General features: G+C 42.7%; 1 protein-coding gene across 3 annotated transcripts in view; it reads right to left on the reverse strand.

Moving 5' to 3' along the window:
• The window catches only part of TRAPPC9 (trafficking protein particle complex 9), a 1,491,395-nt gene that overhangs the window by 1,161,470 nt on the left and 302,263 nt on the right, over nt 1–27,662 (reverse strand). For all 3 annotated transcript variants that reach the window (XM_030219557.1, XM_030219566.1, XM_030219550.1), the window contains 2 exons: nt 20,778–20,941; nt 19,677–19,829 (listed from right to left, as the gene is read on the reverse strand). In XM_030219557.1, the coding sequence (XP_030075417.1) occupies nt 19,677–19,829; nt 20,778–20,941 (317 nt within the window). The remainder of the gene's footprint in view (nt 1–19,676; nt 19,830–20,777; nt 20,942–27,662) is intronic.

Raw genomic sequence — 27,662 nt, forward strand, 5'->3', positions numbered from 1 at the left:
TAAATACAGTTCCACAGATACTTAACTTGACTAAAGAGACATCCTCTCCCCATACTGAATCGTCAAAACCACGATACATTCCAGGTGTCCAAGACCTCGACAAGGGCCACTTGTTATGCAAACCCGCTACTTACTGAAGCAGAGGGTTCACGAAACAAGTGGCCCTTGGGACCAGTATAAGGACAGGATGCCTCTTTAGTGAAGCTAAATATCTATGGAACTGTATTTTGATATAATTCGTGAATTACCAGCGGTATTTATTGGGACTAATGGGGATTTGATGTGAGAATTTTTGTTTCTGATGACTAAAATAGACTATCCAGCTTATTTTCGAAAGAGAAAAACACCTATAGTGCGACCTAAATCGGGAGATAGACGTTTATCTCGCAAAGGCGCCCAAATCGGTATAATCGAAAGCCGATTTTGGGCGTTTCCAACTGCACTCCGTCGCGGAAACGAATAAAGTTGACGGGGGCGTGTCGGAGGCATGGCGGAGGCGGAACTGGGGCGTGGTTATCAGCCGAGGAGAGATGGGTGTCTTTAGCTGATAATCGAAAAAAAAAGGCGTTTTTATCGCAATTTTGGGTCACTTTTTTGTACCCTTTTTTTTCACGAACAAGTCCCAAAAAAGTGCCCCAACTGCCCAGATGACCACTGGAAGGAATCGGGGATGACCTCCCCGAACTCCCCCAGTGGTCACTAACCCCTTCCCATCAAAACAAAATCCACTTTAAAAACTTTTTTTCCAGCCTGTATGCCAGCCTCAAATGCCGTACCCACCTCCATGACAGCAGAATGTGTTTGATCCTGTCACAGCCTTTCCCTGGGTCAGATGTGGCTCTCAGGTGCAGTACAGGGTCACATCAGCATTGCATTGTGGTGGGTGTAGGGTATTGGGCTCCGTGATTTTAATTTCCATTATCGCTAAAAAAAAAAACGCCCACCTCAAAAACGTCCATTTTTTTCGAAAATATGGTTCGGCCCGCCCCTTCACGGACCTGTTCTCAGAGATAAACGCCCATGGAGATAGGTGTTTCCATTCAATTATGCCCCTACAAGTGAGTTTTGGCTATTTTTCTTCAGTTTTTTAGTAAGCAACTTTTTTCTCCATTTTGGGAGGTATTTTTGGTTGCTCTCTTTTTTCTGGAATTTGATGATTTATTGAGGCCAATGATAATATCTGGGAATTCCCTTGGGAAAACTCACACATTTGGTCAGACCTACGCTCTCTGAGCTTTGAGGCCAGTTTTATTTAACCCTCTCTAGACCCTCGCTGGACCCTTGCCCACGGAGGTGAAAAGAGGGTTTCAGAAGGCTCATTCTATGTCTGTTAACCAGGATCTCGGCTTTCTGACTCCTAGCATCTAAGTGCATCTTTGTGTATCTACGCTCCCACATTATGAGTAAATGGGTAGGAGTTTCCTCACTTATGTGGATATTATAGAGAATAATTTGTCTGTGCAGGTGTATTCAGAGAAATAAGTATGTAGCTAAGAAATGGATACAGACAAGGGAGATAAGCGGTAATAATGATTTTAATTCTTACCCAATGCAAATTCAATCAATCTAGCACGCTCATCAGTCAAAGTCTCAGGTTGACCGACTGTAGTTCTGCCCTCTGGGTAGAGTTGGGGAAAGATTCCAAACTCCTCCCAGATTGGCATTTCTTAAATACCCTCTCCTCACTCATTAGACCAAATGGGCGCAAATTTTTTTCAAATGTGAATCATATTTTTCTGACAGTTAGCTTAACCGCAGATCGGAAGCCCTTCTCCCCCTTCTGCCTATTTCTTAATAACTGTCACATCCTGACTTGTAAACAAGTCTTCTAAATGCAAAGACAAGTATTCATATTTCATGAAAAGGACTCCATCTTATAATTAAAGACTCCATTTTCTTGACCTAACTTTTTACTATTCCAGCCATTCATTCCTTTATCCTGGCCCTTACATCGTATTGGATGTCACCCCAAATCCTGACTAGGCTCGCCAGCAGGGCCCCGCTTCAGCAAGTACTCAGCTGCAAAGCCATCATCAGATTTCTGGCCTAGTTGGTGCTTCTTAGCAGCCTAGGCTATAGAGCTCGGCCCACCACTATTACAGTGGAGGGGTCTCTAGTTGTAACACATATTAACAGGCCTTATTTATTTAAATGTTGAGATTTGTAGCCCCCCATAAGTCTGTGTTAGCAAACTGCATGTTTCATGCTTTTTGAGGATACATAAAATCTGTTCAATGTTTCTTCCAAGTATAAGACTAGATTCTATATATGTTGCCTGAAAAATCGGCACTGAAAATATTTCCACCCAGGCGTATTCTGTAAGCCATGCCTAAATTTAGGCACAGTTTATAAAATATGCCTAGCAGCCATGCCTGCACCTAACTCTAGGCGCATCCTTTTATGCCAAGTAAAACTTGGTGTAAATATCACTACTACTACTACTACTACTACTTAACATTTCTAAAGCGCTACTAGGGTTACGCAGCGCTGTACAATTTAACATAGAGGGACAGTCCCTGCTCAAGGAGCGTACAATCTAAAAGACAAGTGAACAGTCAGTCCGAAAGGGGCAGTCAAATTGGGGCAGTCTGGATTACTGAACGGTAAGAGTTAGGTGCCGAACGCAGCATTGAAGAGGTGGGCTTTAAGCAAAGACTTGAAGATGGGCAGGGAGGGGGCTTGGCGTCAGGGCTCAGGAAGGTTGTTCCAAGCATAGGGTGAGGCGAGGCAGAATGAGCGGAGCCTGGAGTTGGCGGTGGTGGAAAAGGGTACTGAGAGGAGGGATTTGTCCTGTGAACGGAGGTTTCGGGTGGGAATGAAAGGGGAGATGAGGGTAGAAAGGTAGTGAGGGGCGGCAGACTGAGTGCATTTGTAGGTAAGAAGGAGAAGCTTGAATTGAATGCGGTATCTGATTGGAAGCCAGTGAAGTGACCTGAAGAGAGGGGTGATATGAGTATATCAGTTCTGGCGGAATATCAGTGTCTAAGTTAGGTGTAGAGCAGATGTAGTCTATAACAGTGCCCACAGTCAACCCATTCCATGCCTATGGCAACGCCCCCTTTCTGGCAGCGCGTATTAGAATTTACATTTACCACTTTACAGAATACGCCTAGCAAGTTGTGTGCGTAAATTCTAATTAATGCCAATTAGTATCAATAATTGTTTAAGTGGCAATTATTGGCACTGATTGGCAATTAAATTGTGCGTACAAATCCAGACTACGACCAGTTTCCTGCATGCAATTTCAGTTGTGCTATATAGAATCAGGGGCATAAAATCTAAAAGGAAAATTCTACACATTTTTTTTTTCTAGAATACAGTCAAAGATGCCAACTTAACCTTTTTAGACTACCTCATTTTTGGCCCAAAACAGTCCCACATTTAATTAATTTCCTTCCTAAATATTTTATTCCAAATCTCTTACATGAGAGATTAAGCCAACAATTTGCTCATAGTTAATGTTTCCTGTCCCTTTTCTTTAAGATTAAAAACTGTACTATACAGAAATGTCTGTTGTCAGCCCTCCCTATTTGATTTAGTATTATAGCCTTTAGCACAATTGATCCAGGATTCTGCATGCAAAGCAGTTTTCAAGAGATGAAGCATGCTTTGTAATATTTCTCATTATGTAGATACAGTTATTTGTTTTTTAACTGATCGTTATTTCTTGTATTATTAGATAGGTACAGGGTGTGGGGTTTCTACTCTTGTCTTTTCAGCACATACCATATAACATTTCATCTTGGGTTTTAATCAACTGAATGGTCTTATTTCTAGTTTTATACACACAGGAAGCCCCTATGGAAACAAATACACATTTCCTGGGTGGTGATGCGAATGGAATGGGCCTTTCAAATCATCAGCTAATTTGCTAGGCTATCAAATTGGCTTTTTTGAAAACTTGGATGAGTGTTGTTCTCTCTCAGTCATGGAATCACTAAATGAAGATAACACAATTAGACACACTCTGGGAGTTTTCTTAGGAGCCCTTTTACTAAGCTGTTTAAGTGCATATGTGTGTCCAACATGCACCAATTCCAAGTTACCGCCCAGCTACCATGTGGCCCTTGCAGTAATTTCATTATAGAAGAATAGTACCCAGATTTCCAGCCATTTGCGCCTCTTGGTGCAACCACTTACACCAGCCCCAAAGCTGGTGTAAATGCTGTGTCTAGATGTTTGTGTGAACATACAGAAATTGTAACGTTCTACAATTTACATGCAAACGAGTGTTTTCCAACCTTGTACATGCCTACAAGGAAAGTATGCGCTATCTATGCTTTTCCACTAGCTAGTATTCTATAACAGGTCATTTACACGTGTTATCGTCACCTAAAAATAGGCAGCTCCTTATAACATTATCCCCTATATAAAAAGGAAGGGAGTTTTAAGATCACTGAAGAGTGGAAACCATTGCACACAGGCAATGAAGGGCTTTTGCATTTGTAAAAAAGCAGTAGAAAAATCATTACATTTGACACTCAGCATGGTCAAGTGAGTGTGTATGACTGCTGGTCTTCAAAGAATATCTATTATTGGTAAGCAACTTTGATTTACTAAATGTTTTGTCAACTTTCACTCTACCAGAGATAGATCTTTTTTATAATCTTTATATCTGACTAGAAAAAAAGGCCCGTTTCTGAGAGAAATGAAACAGGCGCTAGCAAGGTTTTCCTCGGTGTGTGTATGTTTGAGAGAGTGTGTGTGAGAGAGAGAGTGAATGTGCGTGTGTCTGTGTGTTAGAGAGAGAGAGTGTAGGTGCGAGTGTGTCTGTGAGAGACAGAGTGTGTGTGTGAATGTGACACAGTGAGAGACAGAATGTGTGGTGGAGAGTGTGTGAGAGTGAGAGAGACACTGTGTGTATGTGAGAGAAACCTCCCCTCCTCCCTCTGTGTGTTCGCAGGACCCCTCCCCCCCTTCTGGTGCCCCTGCTGTCAGGTGTCAGCCCCCCCTTCCCCCCCCCCCGTATGCATAATAGTTTAAAAAAAAAAAAAACCCCGAAGAAAAAGAAAGCTTTGCATCTCCGTGGTAAAAAAGATGTGCTTGAAAAGTGTTGCTAATTGTACCTGTTTCCCCAGAGAGAGCACAGCGTTGTTGTAGGAGAAGAGGTTTTTAGTTTTTTTTGTCCAATATGCAAGCACAGAAGCAGAGGCCTGGAGGGTATTGTTTTTGTTTCATAGGCCAGCGTTTCTGTCGCTTCCCTTCCTTCAGTTTTGAAGCCTCAGCTGTGGGCCGGTTGTTGGCTTTGGGAATTGCTGTGTTTACGGGAGGGAATGAACGTTTGACAAAGAGAGTGAGAGCCGGGCTTGCTTCTGGAGAGAGGCGGTGTTGCAGTGCTTGTTCCCTGGTTTGTAAGGTTTTGTGGACGCACACAGACAGAGCTGCCAAGAAGACAGAGATCAGTCCCGGGAGGGAGGTAGGGCTATGAGCGGCGATACGATTGGTTGAGTGTGATTGCTCCGCCCTCGACATCATCGCGTTTGACGTGGGGGCGGAGCAAACAGGCATGGGCAAATTTGGGTTTCACCACCATGCAGCTCTTGTGGAGGCTTCATAGAACGTTGGAGGTGAGAATTATATATATAGATGACTTTAAAGCAAGCTAGATTTCTTGGTACAAACTAACTTCTACATTACAAGAAAAAATACTTTTATTAAAGTCATTTCATTTGTAGATGGGTATATACATTTTCAATATAGATGAAATTTTGAATCAGTTATTCTGAAGTACTGCTCCAAATGCCCTTTTGATTATAATCTGTCAAAACAGTCTTGGCTTTTGATATACTATAGCCTTTTCTTTGAAATCACAGTACTTTCATCCAGTGTGCCTCACTCCTCATCAGTCACTTCTGTTTTTCTTTTTTTTTTTTTAATACTATTAGATCTTTCTCGGAGACACCGACGACTCAGAAAACTGCCATCACAGAGATTCTTTTCCTTTTCATACATCACATTTCTGCTGTGTGATTAAATAGGAAAGAACTCCAACTGCATCAGTATTCAGAGTAGGTCATATCAAATTACTGCTCCATCACCATGGAAAAGAAGAGTGGTGATTATCAACCACATGAAAGCAGTGGACAACAAAGACCACAGCAAATTCAATGTGCCGAATAAAATCAAAGTAACATAAAAGGTGAGTTAATCCTGGAAGAATAAATATGTAATGGCAATTAAAAATTATTTAGAAAAGTGTATTGCTCAATGATATTGGGACAAAGATCCAGCTAGCTAATATCGTATTTCTAAAGTGCAATGCCAATATAATTTTACAGCATATTCTACCTAGACACACTATGAGTCTCATTTTCAGGGCACTTAAACTTACAAAGTTTGTAGGTTACTATGGAACTTTGTAAGTCTATGTGCTTTGAAAATACGCCTCTATATAACAAAACAGGTTGGTAAGAGACAGCTTTAGAAAGAAAAAGTGGGAAGTAGACGGATGACTCCAGAGACTGGGACAACTGAGTCGAACAAGACAAACTTTATTATAGACTAGACACAGATCTGTGTTTCGGCCACAGGCCTGCATCAGGAGTCTTTACAGGCTGAGCTCATGTGTGAAGTCCTTATGTAAAAAGATGGGTCTTGAAAAAGACCTTTGTGTTTGTTGATAAAAGCAGCGCGTTAATGTCGTGGACTTGGGCGACTCAGTTGTTCCAGCCTCTGGAGTCATTGGTCTACTTCCCACTTTTTCTTTGTACATTTATTCCAGTGGGATTTCGTTGTTCATCCACTTAGGTGGATTTTCTATCCCTCGTTAATCCAAAAGACAGCTTTAGACAGAAAAATATTAAAGATTAGCCTCATAACTTATGTTTTGTGGTACTCTACTATGGCCTCACAGATCTCAAGTATGATAAGAAGAAATTGGCATATCATACAGACATTACCGGGATTTGCAGACATAAGGATGAGAACTGCTTACAGTAGAGGATGAAATCTAAAAGAAAATCTTGGCGCCTGCAGCTTTGAGAAGATCTACAGGAACGAACATCCTTGAAGGGGAACATAAGGGCTGTGGGAACTGCGGCATGTGTGATACGATGTTGGATACTAAAGAATTTATTGATCCTCTATCAGGCAAGAAGTATAAACTTCATCAGAAAACTTCATGTACATCTGACTGGGTCGTATACGGGATTATATGCCCCTGTAAGAAAGTTTATGTTGGGCAGACTTCAAGTAAATTGATGACGAGATTAGTAGAACACAAAAGTAACATTCACACAAAGAAAACCACGGCACCACTAGCAACGCATTGTGATGCAGCTAAATATACTTTTGAATCTTTGAAGTGTGTGGTACTACAACAATTGACATGGAGTATCAAGGGTGGAGATAGAAAACTTTTATTATTGCAGCAAGAACAGAAATGGATATACCGCCTGCGGATGATTCAGCTGAACACTAAGAATGAATGGAACCCATTTTTTTGAAAAACACTGTTCCTTTGAATTTCCTCTCAGTATTCTGAAAGTTCCCAGTAAAACAAGAACAGAGAGGGGAGGTTCCGGAGAGTGAACAGACTGATAACCAAGGGGAGTGGTCAAACTGTAGGCGTGTGACGTCAAGGGTTTTTAAGCCACACATCATATTGAGTGTCTAACAGAACGAACATGAAAGGATCCAATTATGAATGTGAGATGTTGTTTGGGAGAATGGGGAGAGGTTATGCTTAGACTCTCTTACAGACATCAGTCGGTGGATGCCACAGACCCTGATGCAGGAGTCGAAACCTTGGCCAAAGTTGGGCCGTAGGTAGTGAAAAGAGACTGAGCAAAGGACTGAGCAGCAAGTTTCCTTTCATATATTAATACAAGTTGATATTAAGAGCTACTTGAGAGCACTTGCTTCATATAAGAGGATTAAGGAAGGACAGGAGGTTTTTGTGCCAGTAATGAATGTATGGGCCTCCCTAAGGTTGATTAAGTAATCGACAAAGGAGCTTCCCATCATTTGTTTGAGGCTTTTCCTCCTACAACAGTAACATCGCTAGATGACTTATTTATAAGTAGATATCAATTAGATTTGATGAGTTTGATGAATTGGTAAACAGTAATGGCCCCATACAGTAGTACAGAGAGGATTCTATGTAACATTTTATGTGCAACATTATCTGCTGCTCGGTCGGTTGCTGGCCGTTGGTCGTTGCGGCTGCACCGTTGGGCCCTCCTGGAAAGTGCTGCCCTGACGATTCCAGCTGCGATAACAGCCTGATTGACTGTTTGTTAGCTGCCACTCTGTGTCTACTGCTGTTTCCCGTTGAAGATGTCTGCGAGTGTGTGGGTCGTTGCGCCAATTGCCCTGGAAGCAGGAGTGGACGGTCGAGGAGCAACATCGTGCGAGGTCATGTTGGTGTGTGTGGTCGTCTGTTCAGCCAACTCCAAAGATTCAACGTATTACCTGCAGTCCTTTCTATCAACATGTACCTACGGACCATTTTAGACTCTCTTCTCCTTCTCTATTTTCTTCTTCCCCGTTCCTCCTATTCTAACTAATTTTATTGTATTTGAATTTAATTTAGTTGCATTGTAAGCCACTTTGAGCCTGCACAACTGTAGGAAAAACGTGGGGTATAAATGTACAATAAATAAATAAATAAATAGTAAAGTCAAATGTCACAAAATTCCCTTTTTTATATTGATGTTTTTTTCCTTTGGTATGTTTTTTTTTCTTTTCCCTTCCTTTCCAGTTTTTAATTCCATAAGCCATTAAAAGACTTGTTTAGTAATGTTCAGTTCAACATTTTTGCTACAAAAATATTTAAAAGTTCTACCTTTCCCTCCCCCCCCCCCAAAAATGCAAAGTAACACCATCCAAAAATAAACAGCAGTTAGTCACACAACCTGGTCCACAATGCTATGCGATTTAAAATTAGCATGAAAATACCCCATGCTTAGTGCTATTCTATAATCAATGCCTAACGTTAGGTGCAGTTCACAGAATATGCATAGCATCAGGATCCATGAAAGGCACAATGATTTACGCCAACTAAAACCTGGTGTAAATGCCCACGCCTAAGGGTGTATTCTATAACAGTGAACGTAATTCTAGAAAAGCCCACGACCCGCCCATGGCCATGCCCCCTTTTGAGATCCATGCATTAGAATTTACATGTACCAGTTTACAGAATATGCTTAGAAAGTTGCGCACATAAAATTCTAATTCATGTCAATTAGTGCTGCTAATTGCTTCTTATTGGCCAATTGACTTGTTAAACAATTAAGATATATGTGCAATTTGGCTACACTGCCAAATTTGCATGTGCAACTTTAGTCGCCATACATAGAATCTGGGGGTAAAGGCATAATTATATAAAGGATATTTTATTTAATAAGAAACTTATATTCCACCAGTAGACATGCAGCTTATAAAATTATCCTGCATGTACTGTTTAACGACTGAAGTGGAAGCTCCTTCAGGGGTGGGTTTTGAGCAAAGCATAAGCACAGCTGCAATTTACATGAGGTCTTTATAAAATAAGTATATTTGCATATACAGTTATATCAGCTCCCAATATTAATGTAGGCATCTATGTATTTTTGTAAAATAGGTGTTATGATTGGGGTCTGAACCCCTCTCAAACTTACCTCTTTCCTGGGGGTCAGCTTCTTAGCTGGCTTCTGTTTCTTTTCTCTGTCCTTTCTGAGCTGGCTCTGTCTCTCTGTGCTGGCAGCTTCCAGCAGCATGGCTCTAATTGTTTCACTATACTGCACCTGTGTGTGTGTTGCCTGAGTTGCTCTACCTGTCTTTGGGTGTACTGGCTTCAAGTGCTTCACAGTGTTGCATTGGTATGGGTTGGGCCTCTCTGGGTCAGTGTGCTTTTGCCTAGGTCTAGGGAGTGTGACATCATCAGGGCGGGCCTTGATAAGGAAGTGGTGTTGTTTCCTTCAGGGCCTTTGCAACAGTGGTGTTTGCTTTAGGTAGGGTGGTGCAGTGTGCACTTCTGACTTTGTGTCTAGTTTCCCTGCTTGCTTTTGCTAAGGGCCAGGTTAGTGTTAGTGCAGTGTGCACTGGTGACTGTATGTTTAGCTTTCCTGCTTTTCCCTTTTGGTTCCCCTGCTGTTCCCTCTTGGTTTTGGAAGCATTGCTGTGTGTAGGGCTTTGGAAGCTCTGTTGCTGATAGTATTTCAGGGTTTGGTGTGGTTAGGAACACTGCAGAGTTTGCTGTTAGAAGTACTTCTGGTGTTTGTGCTATTGGGAGCATTGCAGTCTTTGCTGTTGGTGTTTGGTGATTTAGAATCACTTTTGGCTTATGTGTTAGCTTCCCTTCTTTTTCCTTGTGGCTCCCCTGTCTTCCCTTTTAGTGCTAGGAGCTCTTCTGGTTGCTTGCCAGAGTAGTGCTTGGGAAGCACCTTGTTAGTTGTATCTAGCTTGCTAGAGCAGTGCTTAGGGAGCTGGTTAGTTCTGTGTTTAGCTTATTAGTGTAAAGCTCTGCTTGTAGCTTGGTGCTTAGTAGCACCTGTGTTAGCTTTGTGTTTAGTTCCCTGCTCTGTTAGTTTAGGGCTTAGGAAGTCCCTTTCTTGAGCAGGGATTAGGAGCTCCTGTTTAGTATAGGGCCCTGATGGCGAACCTATGACACGCGTGTCAGTATTGACACGCGTAGCCATTTTCGGTGACACGCGGCCGCATGTGGCCGCATACAGAGAAGCAGCGGAGTTCCTTGCTGACACCCGGGGCGGATCGCCGATGCGCCCCCCCCCCCCGGTGCAGCGCAACCTCCCCCCCCCCCCCGGTGCATGTTTACCCGCTGGGGGGGTGCCGTGTGTGCTCCTATTGGCTCCCTCCCTGCTGCTCCCTCTGCCCTGGCTCCTGCACGGCCGTTAGGGGATCTTTGACCTCACTTCTGGCCGGCGGAGCAGAGAGCAGCGGAATGCCATGGGGGACGCATCTCTGAGGGCCCTGTGATCACCATTACCAGCAACCATCATCCAATCTACTGTTCTGGGGTGTCGTGGATTTGTAATTGACCATCATTACTGAGATAGGTGAGGGGGAGGCTGGGAGAGGCGAGGGCATGTGCTATGGGTGCCGTTTCCCGCCATTAGAAATAGCGGCAGCCATCTTAATTTACATAAGGTGGTCAGTTAGGCTAGTTAACCCCTAATTGCCTGCAGGGCTAACAGGCTATCTATAATTCTATCTTCTGTCTCTGCCCCCCTGATGGAGAACCCAAAAAATAAAAAACCAAGGTTAAGTAAAGGAAGTGGTAGTAGCAGTAGCCGACCCTTTCAAGAGACATGGACCGAGATGTATGGCATTATAGAAAAAAATGGCAGATCATTTTGCGTTCTATGTACTGAAACAGTAGTAAGCAGAACGTGGAATATAAATAGACATTGAAACTAATCATTCCCAGCTCTTGAAAAAAAGTGAGGATGAAAGGAAGGAATACATTTCCAGGCAGCTACACTTTTATAAGAGCCAATCTAAGTCCATCCTTAAATTTGTAAAAGGTTCTACAAATTTAACATCTGCAAGTTTGAGCATTGCTCACTCCATAGCTCAGCATGGAAAAGCACTCAGTGAGGGAGAATTTATTAAAGAAACTCTCCTAAGATGTGCACCAGTTCTATTTCACGATATGCAGAATAAAGATGCAATTATTAAGAGAATATCTGAGTTACCACTCAGTAGAAATATCAATTGAAGATTTAGCCAATGAAATTCAGCAACAAAAAAGTCACTAATAGGCAGATTAGTTAAAGAATTCCCCCTCCCCCTCACTTATCTTAGTTCACGGCACCCCACACAAGTTAAATAATATCAAGACCAACAAAAGAAACCGACTGACAGATGAACAAAGAAATCACTAAGCAGGTAAGTTAAATAATTAGTTTTTGGTTTATTAAATACAGTTTTATATTACAATTATACATTTTTGTTATTTAAACTATAAATATCGCGAAATTATGGTGTTTTTTCTCGAAGTGACACACCACCCGAGTTATGCTCGGTTTTTTGGTGAATTTTGACACACCAAGCTCAAAAGGTTGCCCATCACTGGTATAGGGCTTAGGAAGTCCTTTTTGTCAGTTTACTGTTAGGAACACTCCTGCTGGTTTAGGGCTTGGGAGCACGAAGATCAGTTTAGGTTTAGGAGCACTTCTGTTTCCAGTCCTGGTCCCTATGTCATCCGGTATCCAGTAAGTCCTGTCGGCTACTCGAACCCAGGAGCTCAACTCCTGGGGGGCTTAGTAGCTAAGCGCAGGTGAAGCTGTGCGGACCAGTCCAGTGTGCTCCAGTCCAGTGTGTTCCAGCCCGGTGTGTGTTCCAGTCCTGTGTCCTCCAGTCTATGTGTTTCGGTTCGCTGGGCAGTGCCTGCCGTCCCTGCCGGTGTGCTTACCCAGTGTTGGTTGGTGGGTTTTGCCTGCTGCTGTCGCTCCTCGGCAGCAGCCCAAGGGCTCACGTTTGCTCCAGAGCCCGGCCCCGCGGGCTCTGAACCTGAGAACCTGACAATAGGCTTAAAATAGGGGCCTGCTTGACCTCTCAACCTAGACAACTGGTTAGAAAATTGCTCTCACACTGTCTGTGGACACTGGAAAAAAATACATCAAGATATTTAAAAGACGATTCTAGCAGTTAATTGCCCTCTATCTTAAGGTTTTGCTTTTCCCTCAACTATCCCTCTTGTCTGCTATTCTACTTGCCAGAAAACCAGGCAAAACAATAGAACAACAGACATGGATCTGAAGGTGCAATACTCTTATAGGACCGATAACTTTTATATAATTTAAGAGATGAGGGACTTCCGGTGACGTCATGAGCTAGGGAGCAGCGTGCTGTCGAAGCTCTGAGACCCCTGACTCCACTAAAACTTAAATCTTGCATTAAGAATCCTACGGAGCGAGTCCATTGCATGGAAAAATATTATAAAGCACTTCCGAAAGGCATGGCGCAAAAAACTACAAAAAAAGATAAACTTAAAACAGGCAGCGGGGATACCAAGATGGCGGACGAGCCCGCGATTATAGAACCAGCGTTTACTGAAAATCAACTCATGCAACTTACCCAGGCAATCACGAAAGCGTGGGAGCCGAAATGGGAAGCGCTGAATACCAAAATAGAAGCTTATCAAACTACATTGGACGGGATGGGAATCCGAGTCGGAGACTTGGAGGCTAGAGTTTCGGCTGTGGAAGACGATACCCGTGGATTCAGCCCAGATATTGTGGCCCTAAGGCGTCAGCTCGCAGATCAGAGAACCCTGTTGGATGATTTTGAAAATCGAGCGCGTCGAAATAATATACGGATTGTTGGGCTAGATGAGACACTTCCAGAACGAAACCTCGACACGTGGCTGGAAACATGGCTCTCAAAAGAATTAGCGATTACAGATACGATGGGGCCGCTGGTTGTGGAAAGAGCACACCGCGTGGGCCGTCGAACAGAGGATCGCCAAAATGGCCGCCCACGCGTGGTTGTCGCGAAAATACTAAATTATCGCCATAAACTAGAAATCCTTCAAGGTTTTAAACACAAAAGAGATACGCTAAAATATAATAAGAAAAATGTGTTGATATTTCAAGACTTTTCTACTCTAGTTCAAGAAAAACGAAGGCAGTATCATGCGATTTGTACAACCTTGGTGCATAAGAAAATTCGCTTTGTACTACAATGCCCGGCTCAATTAAAAGTACTTATACAGGACCAATGGAAAATATTCCCTACAGTATCAGATGCAAAAAAATATCTCGCCGAAAATAACGTCATTGATACTGTTTGAACAAGAATTTAATTCTTTTGCGCAACAACGCTCTGTGGGAGTTAAAGTGTATGGAATTTGCAGACTAAGTGTATGTATATGTATTTGGTTATATTGTGGAGTTTGGGGTCTCTATTGTTCACTGAAGTCCTAATCTCAACACCTGACTAGCTTAGGTGGATGAGGAAGGGTATATGCGGGGGGGATGGGAGAAGGGGATGGGAGGGGGGAAGGGGAAATCGATCGGGGGAACACCGTTGGCGGATGGTCAGTAACAAATGTTTATATAGAAATATATTACAAGAATATTTATGTGCACAGATTATGAGAACTCTGACACGGTTCAATGTGTGCTCAATGAGTAAGGGGGCTCCTTTGTATGATGATGATGGTGGGAATGATAACAGTACTTTCACAGCATGCCAATTAGAATAATATCCTGGAATGTGGGGGGTATAACGTCCCCTATAAAGCGGAATAAAATCCTAACGGCTTTAAAAAGGTATAGGGCTGACATAGTTTGCCTTCAGGAAACAAGACTTAATGATGTGGAGCACGCAAAGTTGCAGAGAGCATGGGTGGGGGAATGCCATGCCGTAGCAGCCAGGGGACGCCGAGGTGGAGTGGTGGTCTTAATTCGAAAAGGATTAGCATGTAAAGTCTCAGTAGTGGAGAAAGGAGAACACGGGCGTACCCTCCTCTTAAAGGTATGGATACAGGGCACTGAATTTTTATTAGTGGGGGTATATGGCCCCAACGAATACGACCCAGGGTTCTTCAGTTCACTAGAAAGCAGTTGTATTCAACATAAAATCAATAAATTGTTAGTATTGGGTGATTTTAACTTAGTAGCTAATCCAAAAGAAGATACCTCGAATCCCACCTCCTCACATTACCTAGGGCAAAGGGCGAAAAGATTGAAAATGTTTACAAAAGCTTTAAATTTAATAGATACCTGGAGAGTAATGCATCCTGGGGAAAAAGATTATACACACAGATCCAGGGCACATGGCACAGTGGTGAGGTTAGATTATATATTCCTAGAAAGATCTATGTTCTCCCAGGTAAGGGCAGCCCATATAGGACCGGAAGAAATATCAGATCATGCATCAGTGTGGCTAGACCTCGAGGTTACGGACGGGGGTGGTGGAGGAACAGGATGGAGATACCCCGCATGTTTACATAACGACCCCTTATTTCAGAAATATTTGACAGATAGATGGGAGGATTATGCCATTAATAATAAGGAACATGCACAAACAGACCCGATCCTGTTTTGGTCTGCCTCGAAAGCAGTCCTGAGAGGTGACCTTATAGCATATTGTAGTATTAGGAAAAAACGTCGGGTGGCAAACATCCTGCGCTTAGAAAAACAGCTAGCGAAAGCGAAGAGAATTTATATGCAAAAACACACATTGACTGCTTTAGAGAATATGAAAGCAATCCAAATAACTCTGAATACTTTATTGCATGAATATGAGACCAGATCCTCGATTTACTATAAATATAAGTTGCAACGTTTTGGTAATAAAACGGGGAGGCTGTTAACTAGAGTTATCAAAAATTGGGGGACACCTCGGGTGGTGACTGCGTTAAAGGAGGACACTGGTAAAATTATAGTCACACAAAATGAAATTGGGCAGGCTTTTACTAACCATTTCGCCTCACTTTACTCGGCCGGTGCCCCACCAGAACCCAACCTGATGCAGGAATACTTGGAAAGGGCGGGACTCACAAAATTGACGAATGAGGAGTTGACTATGTTAAATGCGCCATTGACCCTGGGAGAATTGCAACAGGCGATTAAGAAACTTAAATTGCGTAAGGCACCAGGACCCGATGGCTATTCCGGGGAATATTATAAAAGCTTGTCCCAGGAAGCGCAGTTGGCATTGCTGGAATACTTTGAGGAGGTGATAGAGAGGAGGGGCTTCCCCCGTTATGCCAATTCAGCTTTAATTACATTAATACCCAAGCCGGGAAGGCCGCATAACAGAGCAGAAGATTTCCGACCAATATCTCTGTTGAATGTAGATACTAAACTGTTGGCAGGCATACTGGCGGAAAGACTTGCAAAATTTTTGCCTAAATTAATTGGAATGGAACAAGTAGGCTTTGTTCGAAATAGACAAGCCACACATAATGTGCGCCGCCTATTACTGGCGATGGCATCTAGCCAAGAGGGGGAGATTCCATCAGTAATAGTGAGTTTAGATGCAGATAAAGCATTTGACAGGGTAGGGTGGGATTACTTGTTTCACACCATGGAAGCAATGGGAATTACAGGCTGGTTCCTGTGGGCGGCGCAGGCTCTTTATTATAAACCAGGAGCGCAGGTGTTGGTGAATGGATTAAGAGGGAAAGAATTTGAGATTTTGAGGGGTACTAGGCAAGGTTGCCCTCTTTCACCTTCCCTCTTTGTAATATCATTAGAACCACTTATACGCACACTCCTGAAACAAAGAAACATTACAGGAATATCTGTGGCAGGACAGCAGGTGAAGGTATTGGCTTTTGCCGATGACTTGCTGGTGGTGGTCACTGACCCACATAGATCAATGCGAGTTCTGTTAACTGAAATAAATAGATATGGACAACTATCGGGCCTTAAACTAAATATGTCTAAATCATCAGCATTAGAGGTAGTTAAGGGAGATAATCAGGATTGGAAACATAAATTTCCCCTTATTTGGGAGGAGAGATTTATTAAGTATTTAGGAATTCGCATTCCAGCCCAGTTGTCACAAATATATGAACTTAATGTACAAAAGTTGCTTACAGACACAAAGTTAAGTTTACAAACTTGGAGTGCACTCCCGGTATCGTTACTGGGGAGAATAGCATTATTTAATATGATTATAGCCCCCAGATGGATTTATTGTTTTCAAACTATACCACTGTATTTAAGGAGAAAAGATGAGCAAATTTTGAATCAACAGCTGCAGGCATTTCTTTGGAAAGGGAAAAGGGCCCGTTTGTCTGTCAAATCTTTAAGTATACCGGTAGAATATGGAGGGTTGGGACTCCTGAACCTTCGTTATCTCAATATTGCTAGCGGAATGAGGCATATAAATGATTGGTATAGGAGTACCAGTGATTACACAAATACAGCCCTAGAACTGAGCCTTACGCCGAAACTACACTTTAGCAATTACCTGCATGCTACAGGCGCGCCCATGCCATATATATTAAGACATTCTGGGATTATGACTACGGCTAGAGCAATATGGAGATGGGTGTGCCGACTACACCATTTTGATATAAAAGTGACACCATACTTACAAATATGTGATAACTTTGCTTTTGTACCAGGTCAAATGTATTCTGTATTTCACAAATGGAAACAAAAGGGAATAGTATATTTGTTGCAAGTGGTAACTAGAGAAGGGCGTATGCGAACGTTTTCAGACTTGCAAAATGAATATACATTGTTGGACAGTGATAAATTTTACTATGGACAGCTGAGTCATTATATCTCTACAATACCATGGACGTCGATGACAGAAGATGTTCAAGAAGAACTCTCCTCGGCTTTTACCTTGGAGTCGCAGCAGAGAGTACCGATGTCATATCATCACAGACATATACGGGATACAACTCCAGAACTAGAATACCGCAGATTGGCACGTTTGTGGACTGGAGACTTACAAATAACAATCCTGGAACAACAGCTGAAATCCCATGTTCAGCAGATACGACGAATCACAGATTTTGCGACTCACTGGGAATTACAATATAAGATAGCCCTGCGCCTATACATCCCACCAAAACGAGCGTTTTATATGGGGTTATCACCCTGGGGAGACTGTGTCAAATGTGGTGCCCCAGGGGCTACTCTGGGCCATATGTTTTGGACTTGTGTTGGTATACAGCAATTTTGGAAACAAATCATAGTCTGGGTCACCAAGATATGGAGACAGACATGGCATTATGAACCACTGCTGCTATTTGGACACCCAAACTTGGGAGTGTCCTCAAAAAAAAAAAGGATATGTTGCATTTGTACAGAGAGTAATAATTGGTGGTAAGCAAACGATCCTGGCAGAATGGTTATCCTATCAATACCCTACATGGCAGCAGTGGCATGTTCGTATGGTGACCTTATTGCGTATGGAGCGCATGTCCATAAAGGACTTGGAATCAGAGACCGGAGTGAGATTCCAACAGCGTTGGAGTCCATTTTGGGACTCAATGACATCTGCAGCACGCAGTCACATATTGAATTACTGACTACAATGCTATGACTTATAAAGACCAAGGGGGGAGGGGGGAAGGGGAAGAGAATGGGGGGGAAAGGGGAGATAAAAGAAAACTAACTTTAGATGTATAATGAAAGCTGTCAATGCAGAAGTTTTTGTTATTGAAGGCTTAGGAGACAAGGCGATAACATTCATTTATAACATGTATAATCCTATGAGGAAAGTTTTGTTGAATCCTTGGTTATAGGTATACATGGCAGAACTGTATACATATGATGTAGAATATGACTGTTCTTTAATAAAAAACAGATTTAAACATAATTTAAGAGATGATGTTGATTGTTGGCAAAAAATTGAAGGATTTTGAACTTAAGAGAATTCAAGGTATTTGTCTTGTGACTCTTTTAGAACCTGTGACCACATTATGATATATTAGGCATGATTATCTAAGTTTAAATAATTTTATTGGTGTTTCAAATGGACAATAATATTAAAAACAGACATGATTAGAATAAAGGTAACATAACCATAGAACTTTGACAGCACACATACCAGTGTATTACTTTCTAGCGCCATATCTTTGGAACAACTTACCCTCACATATTAGAGCAGAAACTTCTTTTATCCATTTTAAGACTTACTTTTTTCATTTAGCCTTCAATACTTTGCCTTAAATATGCCTGATATCCTGCTTTATGGAACAACTCAAGTGACAGAGGAAACATTTTTTATTTTGCTTTGTTTTTAAGCGAACGAGTGTATTTCTTCTTCTTTGATGAGTAAATACTTTCCTGTCATTAATGGAATTCCATTCTAATCTGTTTTACTGATTTTAAAACTGTACACCGTTCTGACCTTTTTGAAGAAAGGGTGGTATAACAAGTCCTGATTAAACATTAATGAACACAATAATGATTCCACCCTCCATCTTTACTCCCTCTCTTCCCACATTGCAGGTAATTATTGTGGCTCTAGAGGTTATTGTTCTTCTATCTCTACCTCCTAGTTTATCCACATATAACTATTACCTGAACCAATATTATACCCACCATGTAAGGTCACATCGATATCTCATAGAACTACTAGGAGTACTGGACCACACATTAGAAGAGTAACGTACCCAAACCACTAAACCCTCCCAGCTCTCCCCCCCCCCACCCCCACCCCACCTTGTAACCCAAACTTCCATGTTGAGAACACTTGTACAGAGGATCTTGGTTTCTTAGAATCTTCTGCAAATTATAAAACACCCTAAACTTACCCACCACCCACCTACCCTTATCCTCTCAGATCCCTCTCTATTACGCATGGTTATAACAAGAACCACTGAAAAAAATTAAAACGTATAGCTGTTATTGCTTACCTAATACAAAAAGTAACTCCCCTGACACTGAAGACATTGGCAGCCTGCACAGAGAGCATATGAATGTGTGCAGTGTGACAGGAAGACAGAAGCATTTTTAGATTAAGATAAGATGGAAGATGTGACTTCTGCAAATTATAGTAGCCAAACAGTTTTGCTTCTGAGGACAAAGTAAAATGCACTGTATCAATGAGACTAAAGAGCAAAAAGGACAAGCCCCGCAAATAAAACAGAATACAATTGGTGCAACTTAGGTTGTCACAAGTATGGATTCAAAATAAAATTAACTATCTTTGTTTCTTTCGTATCTTATACAATAATTTAAATGCTGCCTGTCAATGACCAGTGAAACCATTTGTGAAAAATATCAGGGCTTAAATCAAGTATCACTTTATCTTACCATCATTTAAATCTTGTAGTAGGTTTTCCTGACAGGAGAAGTCCAGCTTCACTTTAACATGGACAGTAAAAGTTGCAATCATTCCAGGCTTCAAGGGGAACTGGGAGAGAGCTTCTTCTATGTCCCAGCTCAGGAAGTCACCATACAGCTTTTCTGTTGGTGGGGGGGAGGAATAAAGAATAAGGTCTCAAAATTACTATGGCATGGCACAGAGATATCAATCTGTTCTGCAGAAAGCATCTCAAAGCAGTGGCGTAGGAAGGGGGAGGCGGTGGGGCTGTCCGCCCCGGGTGCATGCCGCTGGGGGGGTGTCGGCTCGCTGGTTCCCTGCTCTTTCTGCCACGGAACAGGTTACTTCCTGTTCCGGGGCAGAGAAAGCAGGGAAGCAGCAGAGCCGACGCAGCTCCCAGTAACGTGCACTGGGGGCAGATCGGCCCTTCCGCCTGCCCTCCGCTACAAGATAAGGGTGCGTTTCGGGGAGGAGGGTGCGTTTCGGGGGAGGGTGCATTTCGGGGGGGGGGTGCGCCGTGCCCTGCACCCGGGGGGAGGCGCAGCAGCGACCCGCCCCGGGTGTCAGGCACCCTCGCTACGGCACTGTCTCAAAGCTTTTGTAATATTAAACATACAAGTCATTCTTCAGGGTAACTGTTGCAAACAGTTAAATGGTCCATAACCTAAACTCACACCACCCACCAGAACTGTGAAGTCAATATTATTTTACAAAAACAAAACAAAAACTCATACTGTGACAAAAACTGGGTTGCTTAGATGACTAGGTTCTATTATAGCACAGGCGCCTACTGCCCACCCAGTTATAGAGTTTTCATTTATCATTTATTAATTTTGATATACCGCCTCTTTCAAGCACAAGTCAAAGCGGTTTACATACAATTGTACAGGTATTTGCATTGTCCCTAATTGGCTCACAAATCTTATTAGTATATTGTACCTGGGGCAATTGAGGGCTAAGTGACTTGCCCAGGGTCAATTGGAGCTGCACAGGGAATTGAACCTGATTCCCCAGGATCTCAAGCCACTGCTGATTGTTAGGCACCAGTGGGAATAGAACCTGTTCCCCAAAATGTATATAATGGTGCATACCTTTAGTGCTGACAGTTTTGGATATGACCTCCAACTTTTCCAAAGGTTCTTTTCCAATGTTCTCCAGTTTTATTATCAGCTGCTGAGTCTCTCCGTTGTAAAGTTGGACAGATACGTTACTGGAGACTTCATCCCCTGAGGAAGGCTGTAATGTGTGTGCAGACCTTAAAACACAACAAAGACATATTACAAAGAATAAGGTAAATAATGCAAACACATATCTTCAGTGAAGAAGTTACTTTGGCTAGCATTTTATTGCAAGAGAAAACATGAAATATCAAAGTCAACACTGAGGATCTGGAAAGAGCAATGGGAAAGGTTTGTGCAGTGTTGCGGTCTGGAAATAAGAATAACATTCGAGCTTTAGGTGACACAATTTTACTGGACTAACAAAGTATCTTTGACAAGCTTTTGGAGATATCTCCTCTTCATCAGATCAGAGAAGAAATAATGAAGTTATATCGGTTTAAATAGTACAAATTCATCTAGGTTTTAAGCTGTCTGTAAATGTTAGTACATCTAAGTGAAAGGGGTGGGGGGAATAGAAAGAGATGAGGAAATACTTTATTGTAAAGTCATTAAGGGATAAATCATCATTTGAGAAATGTTCATCTATTGAGCTGTCATACTATTTTTTTTCTATATTGGTTTTTATGTTATTTGTATCAAAATTGATATGTGTGCTGAATTTTTGGCTTCTCAAATATAGCTATCCTCTTCACATTTGCATTGGATCATATATACTGCATGAGAAGCATGACTGTGAACCCTTTATTCTGAATGTCTTGCCCATGGGGATAAGCTGTTAGGCCCTGTGATATGTGCTAGTATAACATGCATCATGGTGTCTTGCAGGATTTTGTGTCATTTTCACCGGCACCCTGACAAAATAGCCCTGTTAAAAAAGCCCTGACAAAACAGCCTTGTAACAAAATAGTCCTTGATAAATCAGTCCCTAACAAAATAGCCCCTCCCAGAAAAAACCCTTGACAAAATAGCCCCCTAGAAAAAAATAACATCACAAAAAAAGATGATAAACTGTGAGTGAAATCTTCACTACTAAAGGCTCCTACCAGCACTGCATTGTATAAAGCATATATAAATAAACAAAATTCTATAGCTACCAACTGGTATTCATGATCTGCTGTTTAAGGAAACTATTCTTCCATCAACATGCTAATTTAAAATATATATATATATATATATATATATATATATATATATATATATATATATATATATATATATATATATATACAGTGGTGGAAATAAGTATTTGATCCCTTGCTGATTTTGTAAGTTTGCCCACTGACAAAGACATGAGCAGCCCATAATTGAAGGGTAGGTTATTGGTAACAGTGAGAGATAGCACATCACAAATTAAATCCGGAAAATCACATTGTGGAAAGTATATGAATTTATTTGCATTCTGCAGAGGGAAATAAGTATTTGATCCCCCACCAACCAGTAAGAGATCTGGCCCCTACAGACCAGGTAGATGCTCCAAATCAACTCGTTACCTGCATGACAGACAGCTGTCGGCAATGGTCACCTGTATGAAAGACACCTGTCCACAGACTCAGTGAATCAGTCAGACTCTAACCTCTACAAAATGGCCAAGAGCAAGGAGCTGTCTAAGGATGTCAGGGACAAGATCATACACCTGCACAAGGCTGGAATGGGCTACAAAACCATCAGTAAGATGCTGGGCGAGAAGGAGACAACTGTTGGTGCCATAGTAAGAAAATGGAAGAAGTACAAAATGACTGTCAATCGACAAAGATCTGGGGCTCCACGCAAAATCTCACCTCGTGGGGTATCCTTGATCATGAGGAAGGTTAGAAATCAGCCTACAACTACAAGGGGGGAACTTGTCAATGATCTCAAGGCAGCTGGGACCACTGTCACCACGAAAACCATTGGTAACACATTACGACATAACGGATTGCAATCCTGCAGTGCCCGCAAGGTCCCCCTGCTCCGGAAGGCACATGTGACGGCCCGTCTGAAGTTTGCCAGTGAACACCTGGATGATGCCGAGAGTGATTGGGAGAAGGTGCTGTGGTCAGATGAGACAAAAATTGAGCTCTTTGGCATGAACTCAACTCGCCGTGTTTGGAGGAAGAGAAATGCTGCCTATGACCCAAGAACACCGTCCCCACTGTCAAGCATGGAGGTGGAAATGTTATGTTTGGGGGTGTTTCTCTGCTAAGGGCACAGGACTACTTCACCGCATCAATGGGAGAATGGATGGGGCCATGTACCGTACAATTCTGAGTGACAACCTCCTTCCCTCCGCCAGGGCCTTAAAAATGGGTCGTGGCTGGGTCTTCCAGCACGACAATGACCCAAAACATACAGCCAAGGCAACAAAGGAGTGGCTCAGGAAGAAGCACATTAGGGTCATGGAGTGGCCTAGCCAGTCACCAGACCTTAATCCCATTGAAAACTTATGGAGGGAGCTGAAGCTGCGAGTTGCCAAGCGACAGCCCAGAACTCTTAATGATTTAGAGATGATCTGCAAAGAGGAGTGGACCAAAATTCCTCCTGACATGTGTGCAAACCTCATCATCAACTACAGAAGACGTCTGACCGCTGTGCTTGCCAACAAGGGTTTTGCCACCAAGTATTAGGTCTTGTTTGCCAGAGGGATTAAATACTTATTTCCCTCTGCAGAATGCAAATAAATTCATATACTTTCCACAATGTGATTTTCCGGATTTAATTTGTGATGTGCTATCTCTCACTGTTACCAATAACCTACCCTTCAATTATGGGCTGCTCATGTCTTTGTCAGTGGGCAAACTTACAAAATCAGCAAGGGATCAAATACTTATTTCCACCACTGTATATATATATATATATACTAGTAAAAGAGGCCCATTTCAGAGCAAATGAAACGGGCACTAGCAAGGTTTTCGTCGCCACCCCCCTCCCTCCCTGGCCAACCCCTTCGTTGTTCTGCCATTGCTCCGCCCCCGTCATGACATTTGACGCGAGGGAGGGGCCTCGGAGCGATTTCCTCCCCGCCTCCCTCCCTGCCATCCCCTTTCGTTGTTCTGCCATTGCTCCGCCCTCGAGGGCGGGGCCCGGAGCGATTTTGGTGGCTTCACCACCACGAACCTTCGAACCTTTTTGAAGGAAGTCAGGGCTTGGCTTCATTGACGTCAGTGTCCTCAGAACGTTGAGGGTGAGTTTTATTATAGTAGATAAATATATAGTCATTATTTTCATAGTCTTACCAACCTTATCCTGTTTGGCAATGTAAGATTATTAGGAAAAAAAATGCAGTGCCATATTCTGGGCAGCCTGATCGGGCCCTTTTGTTGGGGGGCTAATTTGTCAAGGGCTATATTGTGGGCAGGCCATTTTGACAATGGCTGTTATGTCTGGGGCTATTATGTTGGGAGCTTTTTTGTTTGAAGCTTTTTTTGTCAGGGCTATTTTGACCAGGTACCATTTTCACCTATTTGGGATTCTGTTTAGAGTTTACTTCTTAACATAGTAACATGTTATTATATTAAGAAATAAACTCTAAACAGAATCCCAAATAGGTGAAAATTGCACAAAATCCTGCAATAAATCAGGTTAGGTGATTGGCGAATAGTTAGAATTGGGGGAGCAGGAAATATTTCTTTTAGTAATTCATCTTCCACAAATAGGGGCTGAAGATCTTTTATAAGTTTCCTTAGCTTTTTCACCTCTGGATTACGTGTTACTACAGTCAGTTCACATTCCATTTTTTTCCTACATCCTTTGAATAAGGATGCAATTTTCTTGGAAATGAGATTGGGTTCATCCCCATGAGTCACAATTCCCTGCTGTGTGGAAGGAAACCATCCGCCTTCGTTGTGTTCCAGTAATTGCCTCCTGCTTCTTAGGGCTTCCAACTCAATCTGAATCAGCCCTTACCAGAGCAATGATTCTGTGAAACTTACAAATAAGGTTAACTCTGCGTTCTTTCCTGCCTAACTCGGCTATCAGAGCTGCCAGAATCTAGAAAAATCATCTCCCTTTGGAACCTTAGACATATGCACGTCTAGTTTTGACACTGGGTGTTTTCTTAGTGTAGTGCTTCTCAACCTTCTCCTATATTATTATTATTTTTTATTTATTTATTACATTTGTATTCCCTCTCATCGCAGGCTCAATGTGGCTTACTTAGTAACAAAAGAATACAATCTATAGTAACAGAATGCAGAAGGCGCCAGTGGGACAGACACAAGAGATGGTATCAGTATGTTTTTTTGACCTCCTCAACCTTCTCTCCAAAAAGGTTACCCCCCCCCCCCCCCCCCCCCCCCCCCCGCATATAGGGCACACCTTGCTGGTCAAGTTTTCAAGATTACCATAATGAATATTCATAAGATAAATTTGTATACAATGGGTCTTTGCTATATGAAAATTTCTCTCATGAAATGCAAAGTGATGCACTTAGGGAGTAGAAATCCATGGGAGACGAGTTAGGCGGTGAGAGTCTGATATGTACAGACAGGGAGAGGGACCTTGGGGTGATAGTATCTGAGGATCTGAAGGTGACGAAACAGTGTGACAAGGCGGTGGCTGTAGCCAGAAGGTTGCTAGGCTGTATATACAGAGGTGTGACCAGCAGAAGAAAGGAGGTGTTGATGCACCTGTACAAGTCGTTGGTGAGGCCCCACCTGGAGTATTGTATTCAGTTTTGGAGGCCGTATCTTGCTAAGGATGTAAAAAAAACTGAAGCGGTGCAAAGAAAAGCTACAAAAATGGTATGGGATTTGTGTTACAAAACGTATGAGGAGAGACTTGCTGACCTGAACATGTACACCCTGGAGGAAAGGAGAAACAGGGGTGATATGATACAGACGTTCAAATATTTGAAAGGTATTAATCTGCAAATAAACCTGTTCCAGAGACGGGAAGGCGGTAGAACTAGAGGACATGAAATGAGGTTGAAGGGGGGCAGACTCAAGAAAAATGTCAGTAAGTATTTTTTCACAGAGAGAGTGGTGGATACTTGGAATGCCCTCCAGCAGGAGGTGCTGGAGATGAAAACGGTAATGGAATTAAAAAATGTGTGGGATAAACAAAGGAATCCTGTTCAGAAGGAATGGATCCTCAGAAGCTTAGCAGAGATTGGGTGGCAGCACCGGTGGTTGGGAGGCGGGGCTTCTACAGTCTGTGCCCTGAAAATGGTAGATACAAATCAAGGTCAGGTATACTTATAAAGTAGCGCATATGAGTTTATCTTGTTGGGCATCCCAAAAACTCAACTGACTAGGTATGTCTCAAGGCCAGGGTTGAGAATCACTGCTATAATGCAGGGCTACTCAACCCACTCCTTGAGACTCAACAAGGCAGTCTGGTTTTCAAGATACTTTCCAATGTTCTGATGAGTACACTAGGGAAAACATTAGCAAAATTAGAGATAATTTTCTACACATATGCTGACAATATTACTTTATTAATTATTAGCTTCTTTTCTGGAGATACGAAGGCGATAGAATGAGAGGACATGAAATGAGATTGAAGGGGGGCAGACTCAAGAAAAATGTCAGGAAGTATTTCTTCATGGAGAGAGTGGTGGATGCTTGGAATGCCCTCCCCCGGGAGGTGGTGGAGATGAAAACGGTAACGGAATCCAAACATGCGTGGGATAAACATAAAGGAATCCTGTTCAGAAGGAATGGATCCTCAGAAGCTTAACCGAGATTGGATAGCAGAGCCGGTAATGGGAGGCGGGGCTGGAGGTTGGGAGGCGAGGATAGTGCTGGGCAGACTTATACGGTCTGTGCCAGAGCCGGTGGTGGGAGGCAGGACTGGAGGTTGGGAGGCAGGGATAGTGCTGGGCAAACTTATACGGTCTGTGCCAGAGCCGGTGGTGGGAGGCGGGACTGGAGGTTGGGAGGCAGGGATAGTGCTGGGCAGACTTATATGGTCTGTGCCAGAGCCGGTGGTTGGGAGGCGGGGCTGGTGGTTGGGAGGCGGGGATAGTGCTGGGCAGACTTATACGGTCTGTGCCCTGAAGAGCACAGGTACAAATCAAAGTAGGGTATACACAAAAACTAGTACACATGAGTTGTCTTGTTGGGCAGACTGGATGGACCGTGCAAGTCTTTTTTCTGCCGTCATCAACTATGTTACTATTTGTTAGACATTTTACTTCTTGTGGCCATTTCTTTAAGGACAAAGTGGTGGGTCACAGATGGGGTGACAGCACACTGGAACAGCAACATAGTAATTTTCAGTCTGCCCAACGAGGTGATCAGAGTTATATCTGGCACACTGCGCAAGTTTCACTTCTTCATGATTAAACACTGGCATATTTTCTGTCTCTCCCTGCAAATTTTGTGCCACAGACACTAGAAGCCTGCCCGGCACTGGTTCTGCTTCTCAACTACTGGAGTTGCTGCTGAAGCCCACTCCAGCCTTGAAGGAGTGGAGGAGTGGCCTAGTGGTTAGGGTGGTGGACTTTGGTCCTGGGGAACTGAGTTCGATTCCCACTTCAGGCACAGGCAGCTCCTTGTGACTCTGGGCAAGTCACTTAACCCTCCATTGCCCCATGTAAGCCGCATTGAGCCTGCCATGAGTGGGAAAGGGCGGGGTACAAATGTAACAACAACCTAATATGTTACTGCCATTTATGGGACCCATACACCATAGAAGTCTGCCCAGCATTGGTCTTACTGCCTAAACTCTAGATCCGCCATCAAAGAAAACTCCAGCTACAAGGTCATTTAAGTTTTATTTTAAGTGGAGTCTATCCTTTTTCTATATAGGGATCCTCTGTAGGTATCTTGAGTGTTTATCCCACACATTTTTGCAATGTCATTACTGTTGTCTTCACAACCTCACCTTCTGTATTTCGTGACATTGCTCTCAAGACTAACATCTTGCAACCTCAAC

This window comes from Microcaecilia unicolor, chromosome 1 (genome assembly GCF_901765095.1).
Source record: "Microcaecilia unicolor chromosome 1, aMicUni1.1, whole genome shotgun sequence".
Classification (NCBI taxonomy): domain Eukaryota; kingdom Metazoa; phylum Chordata; class Amphibia; order Gymnophiona; family Siphonopidae; genus Microcaecilia; species Microcaecilia unicolor.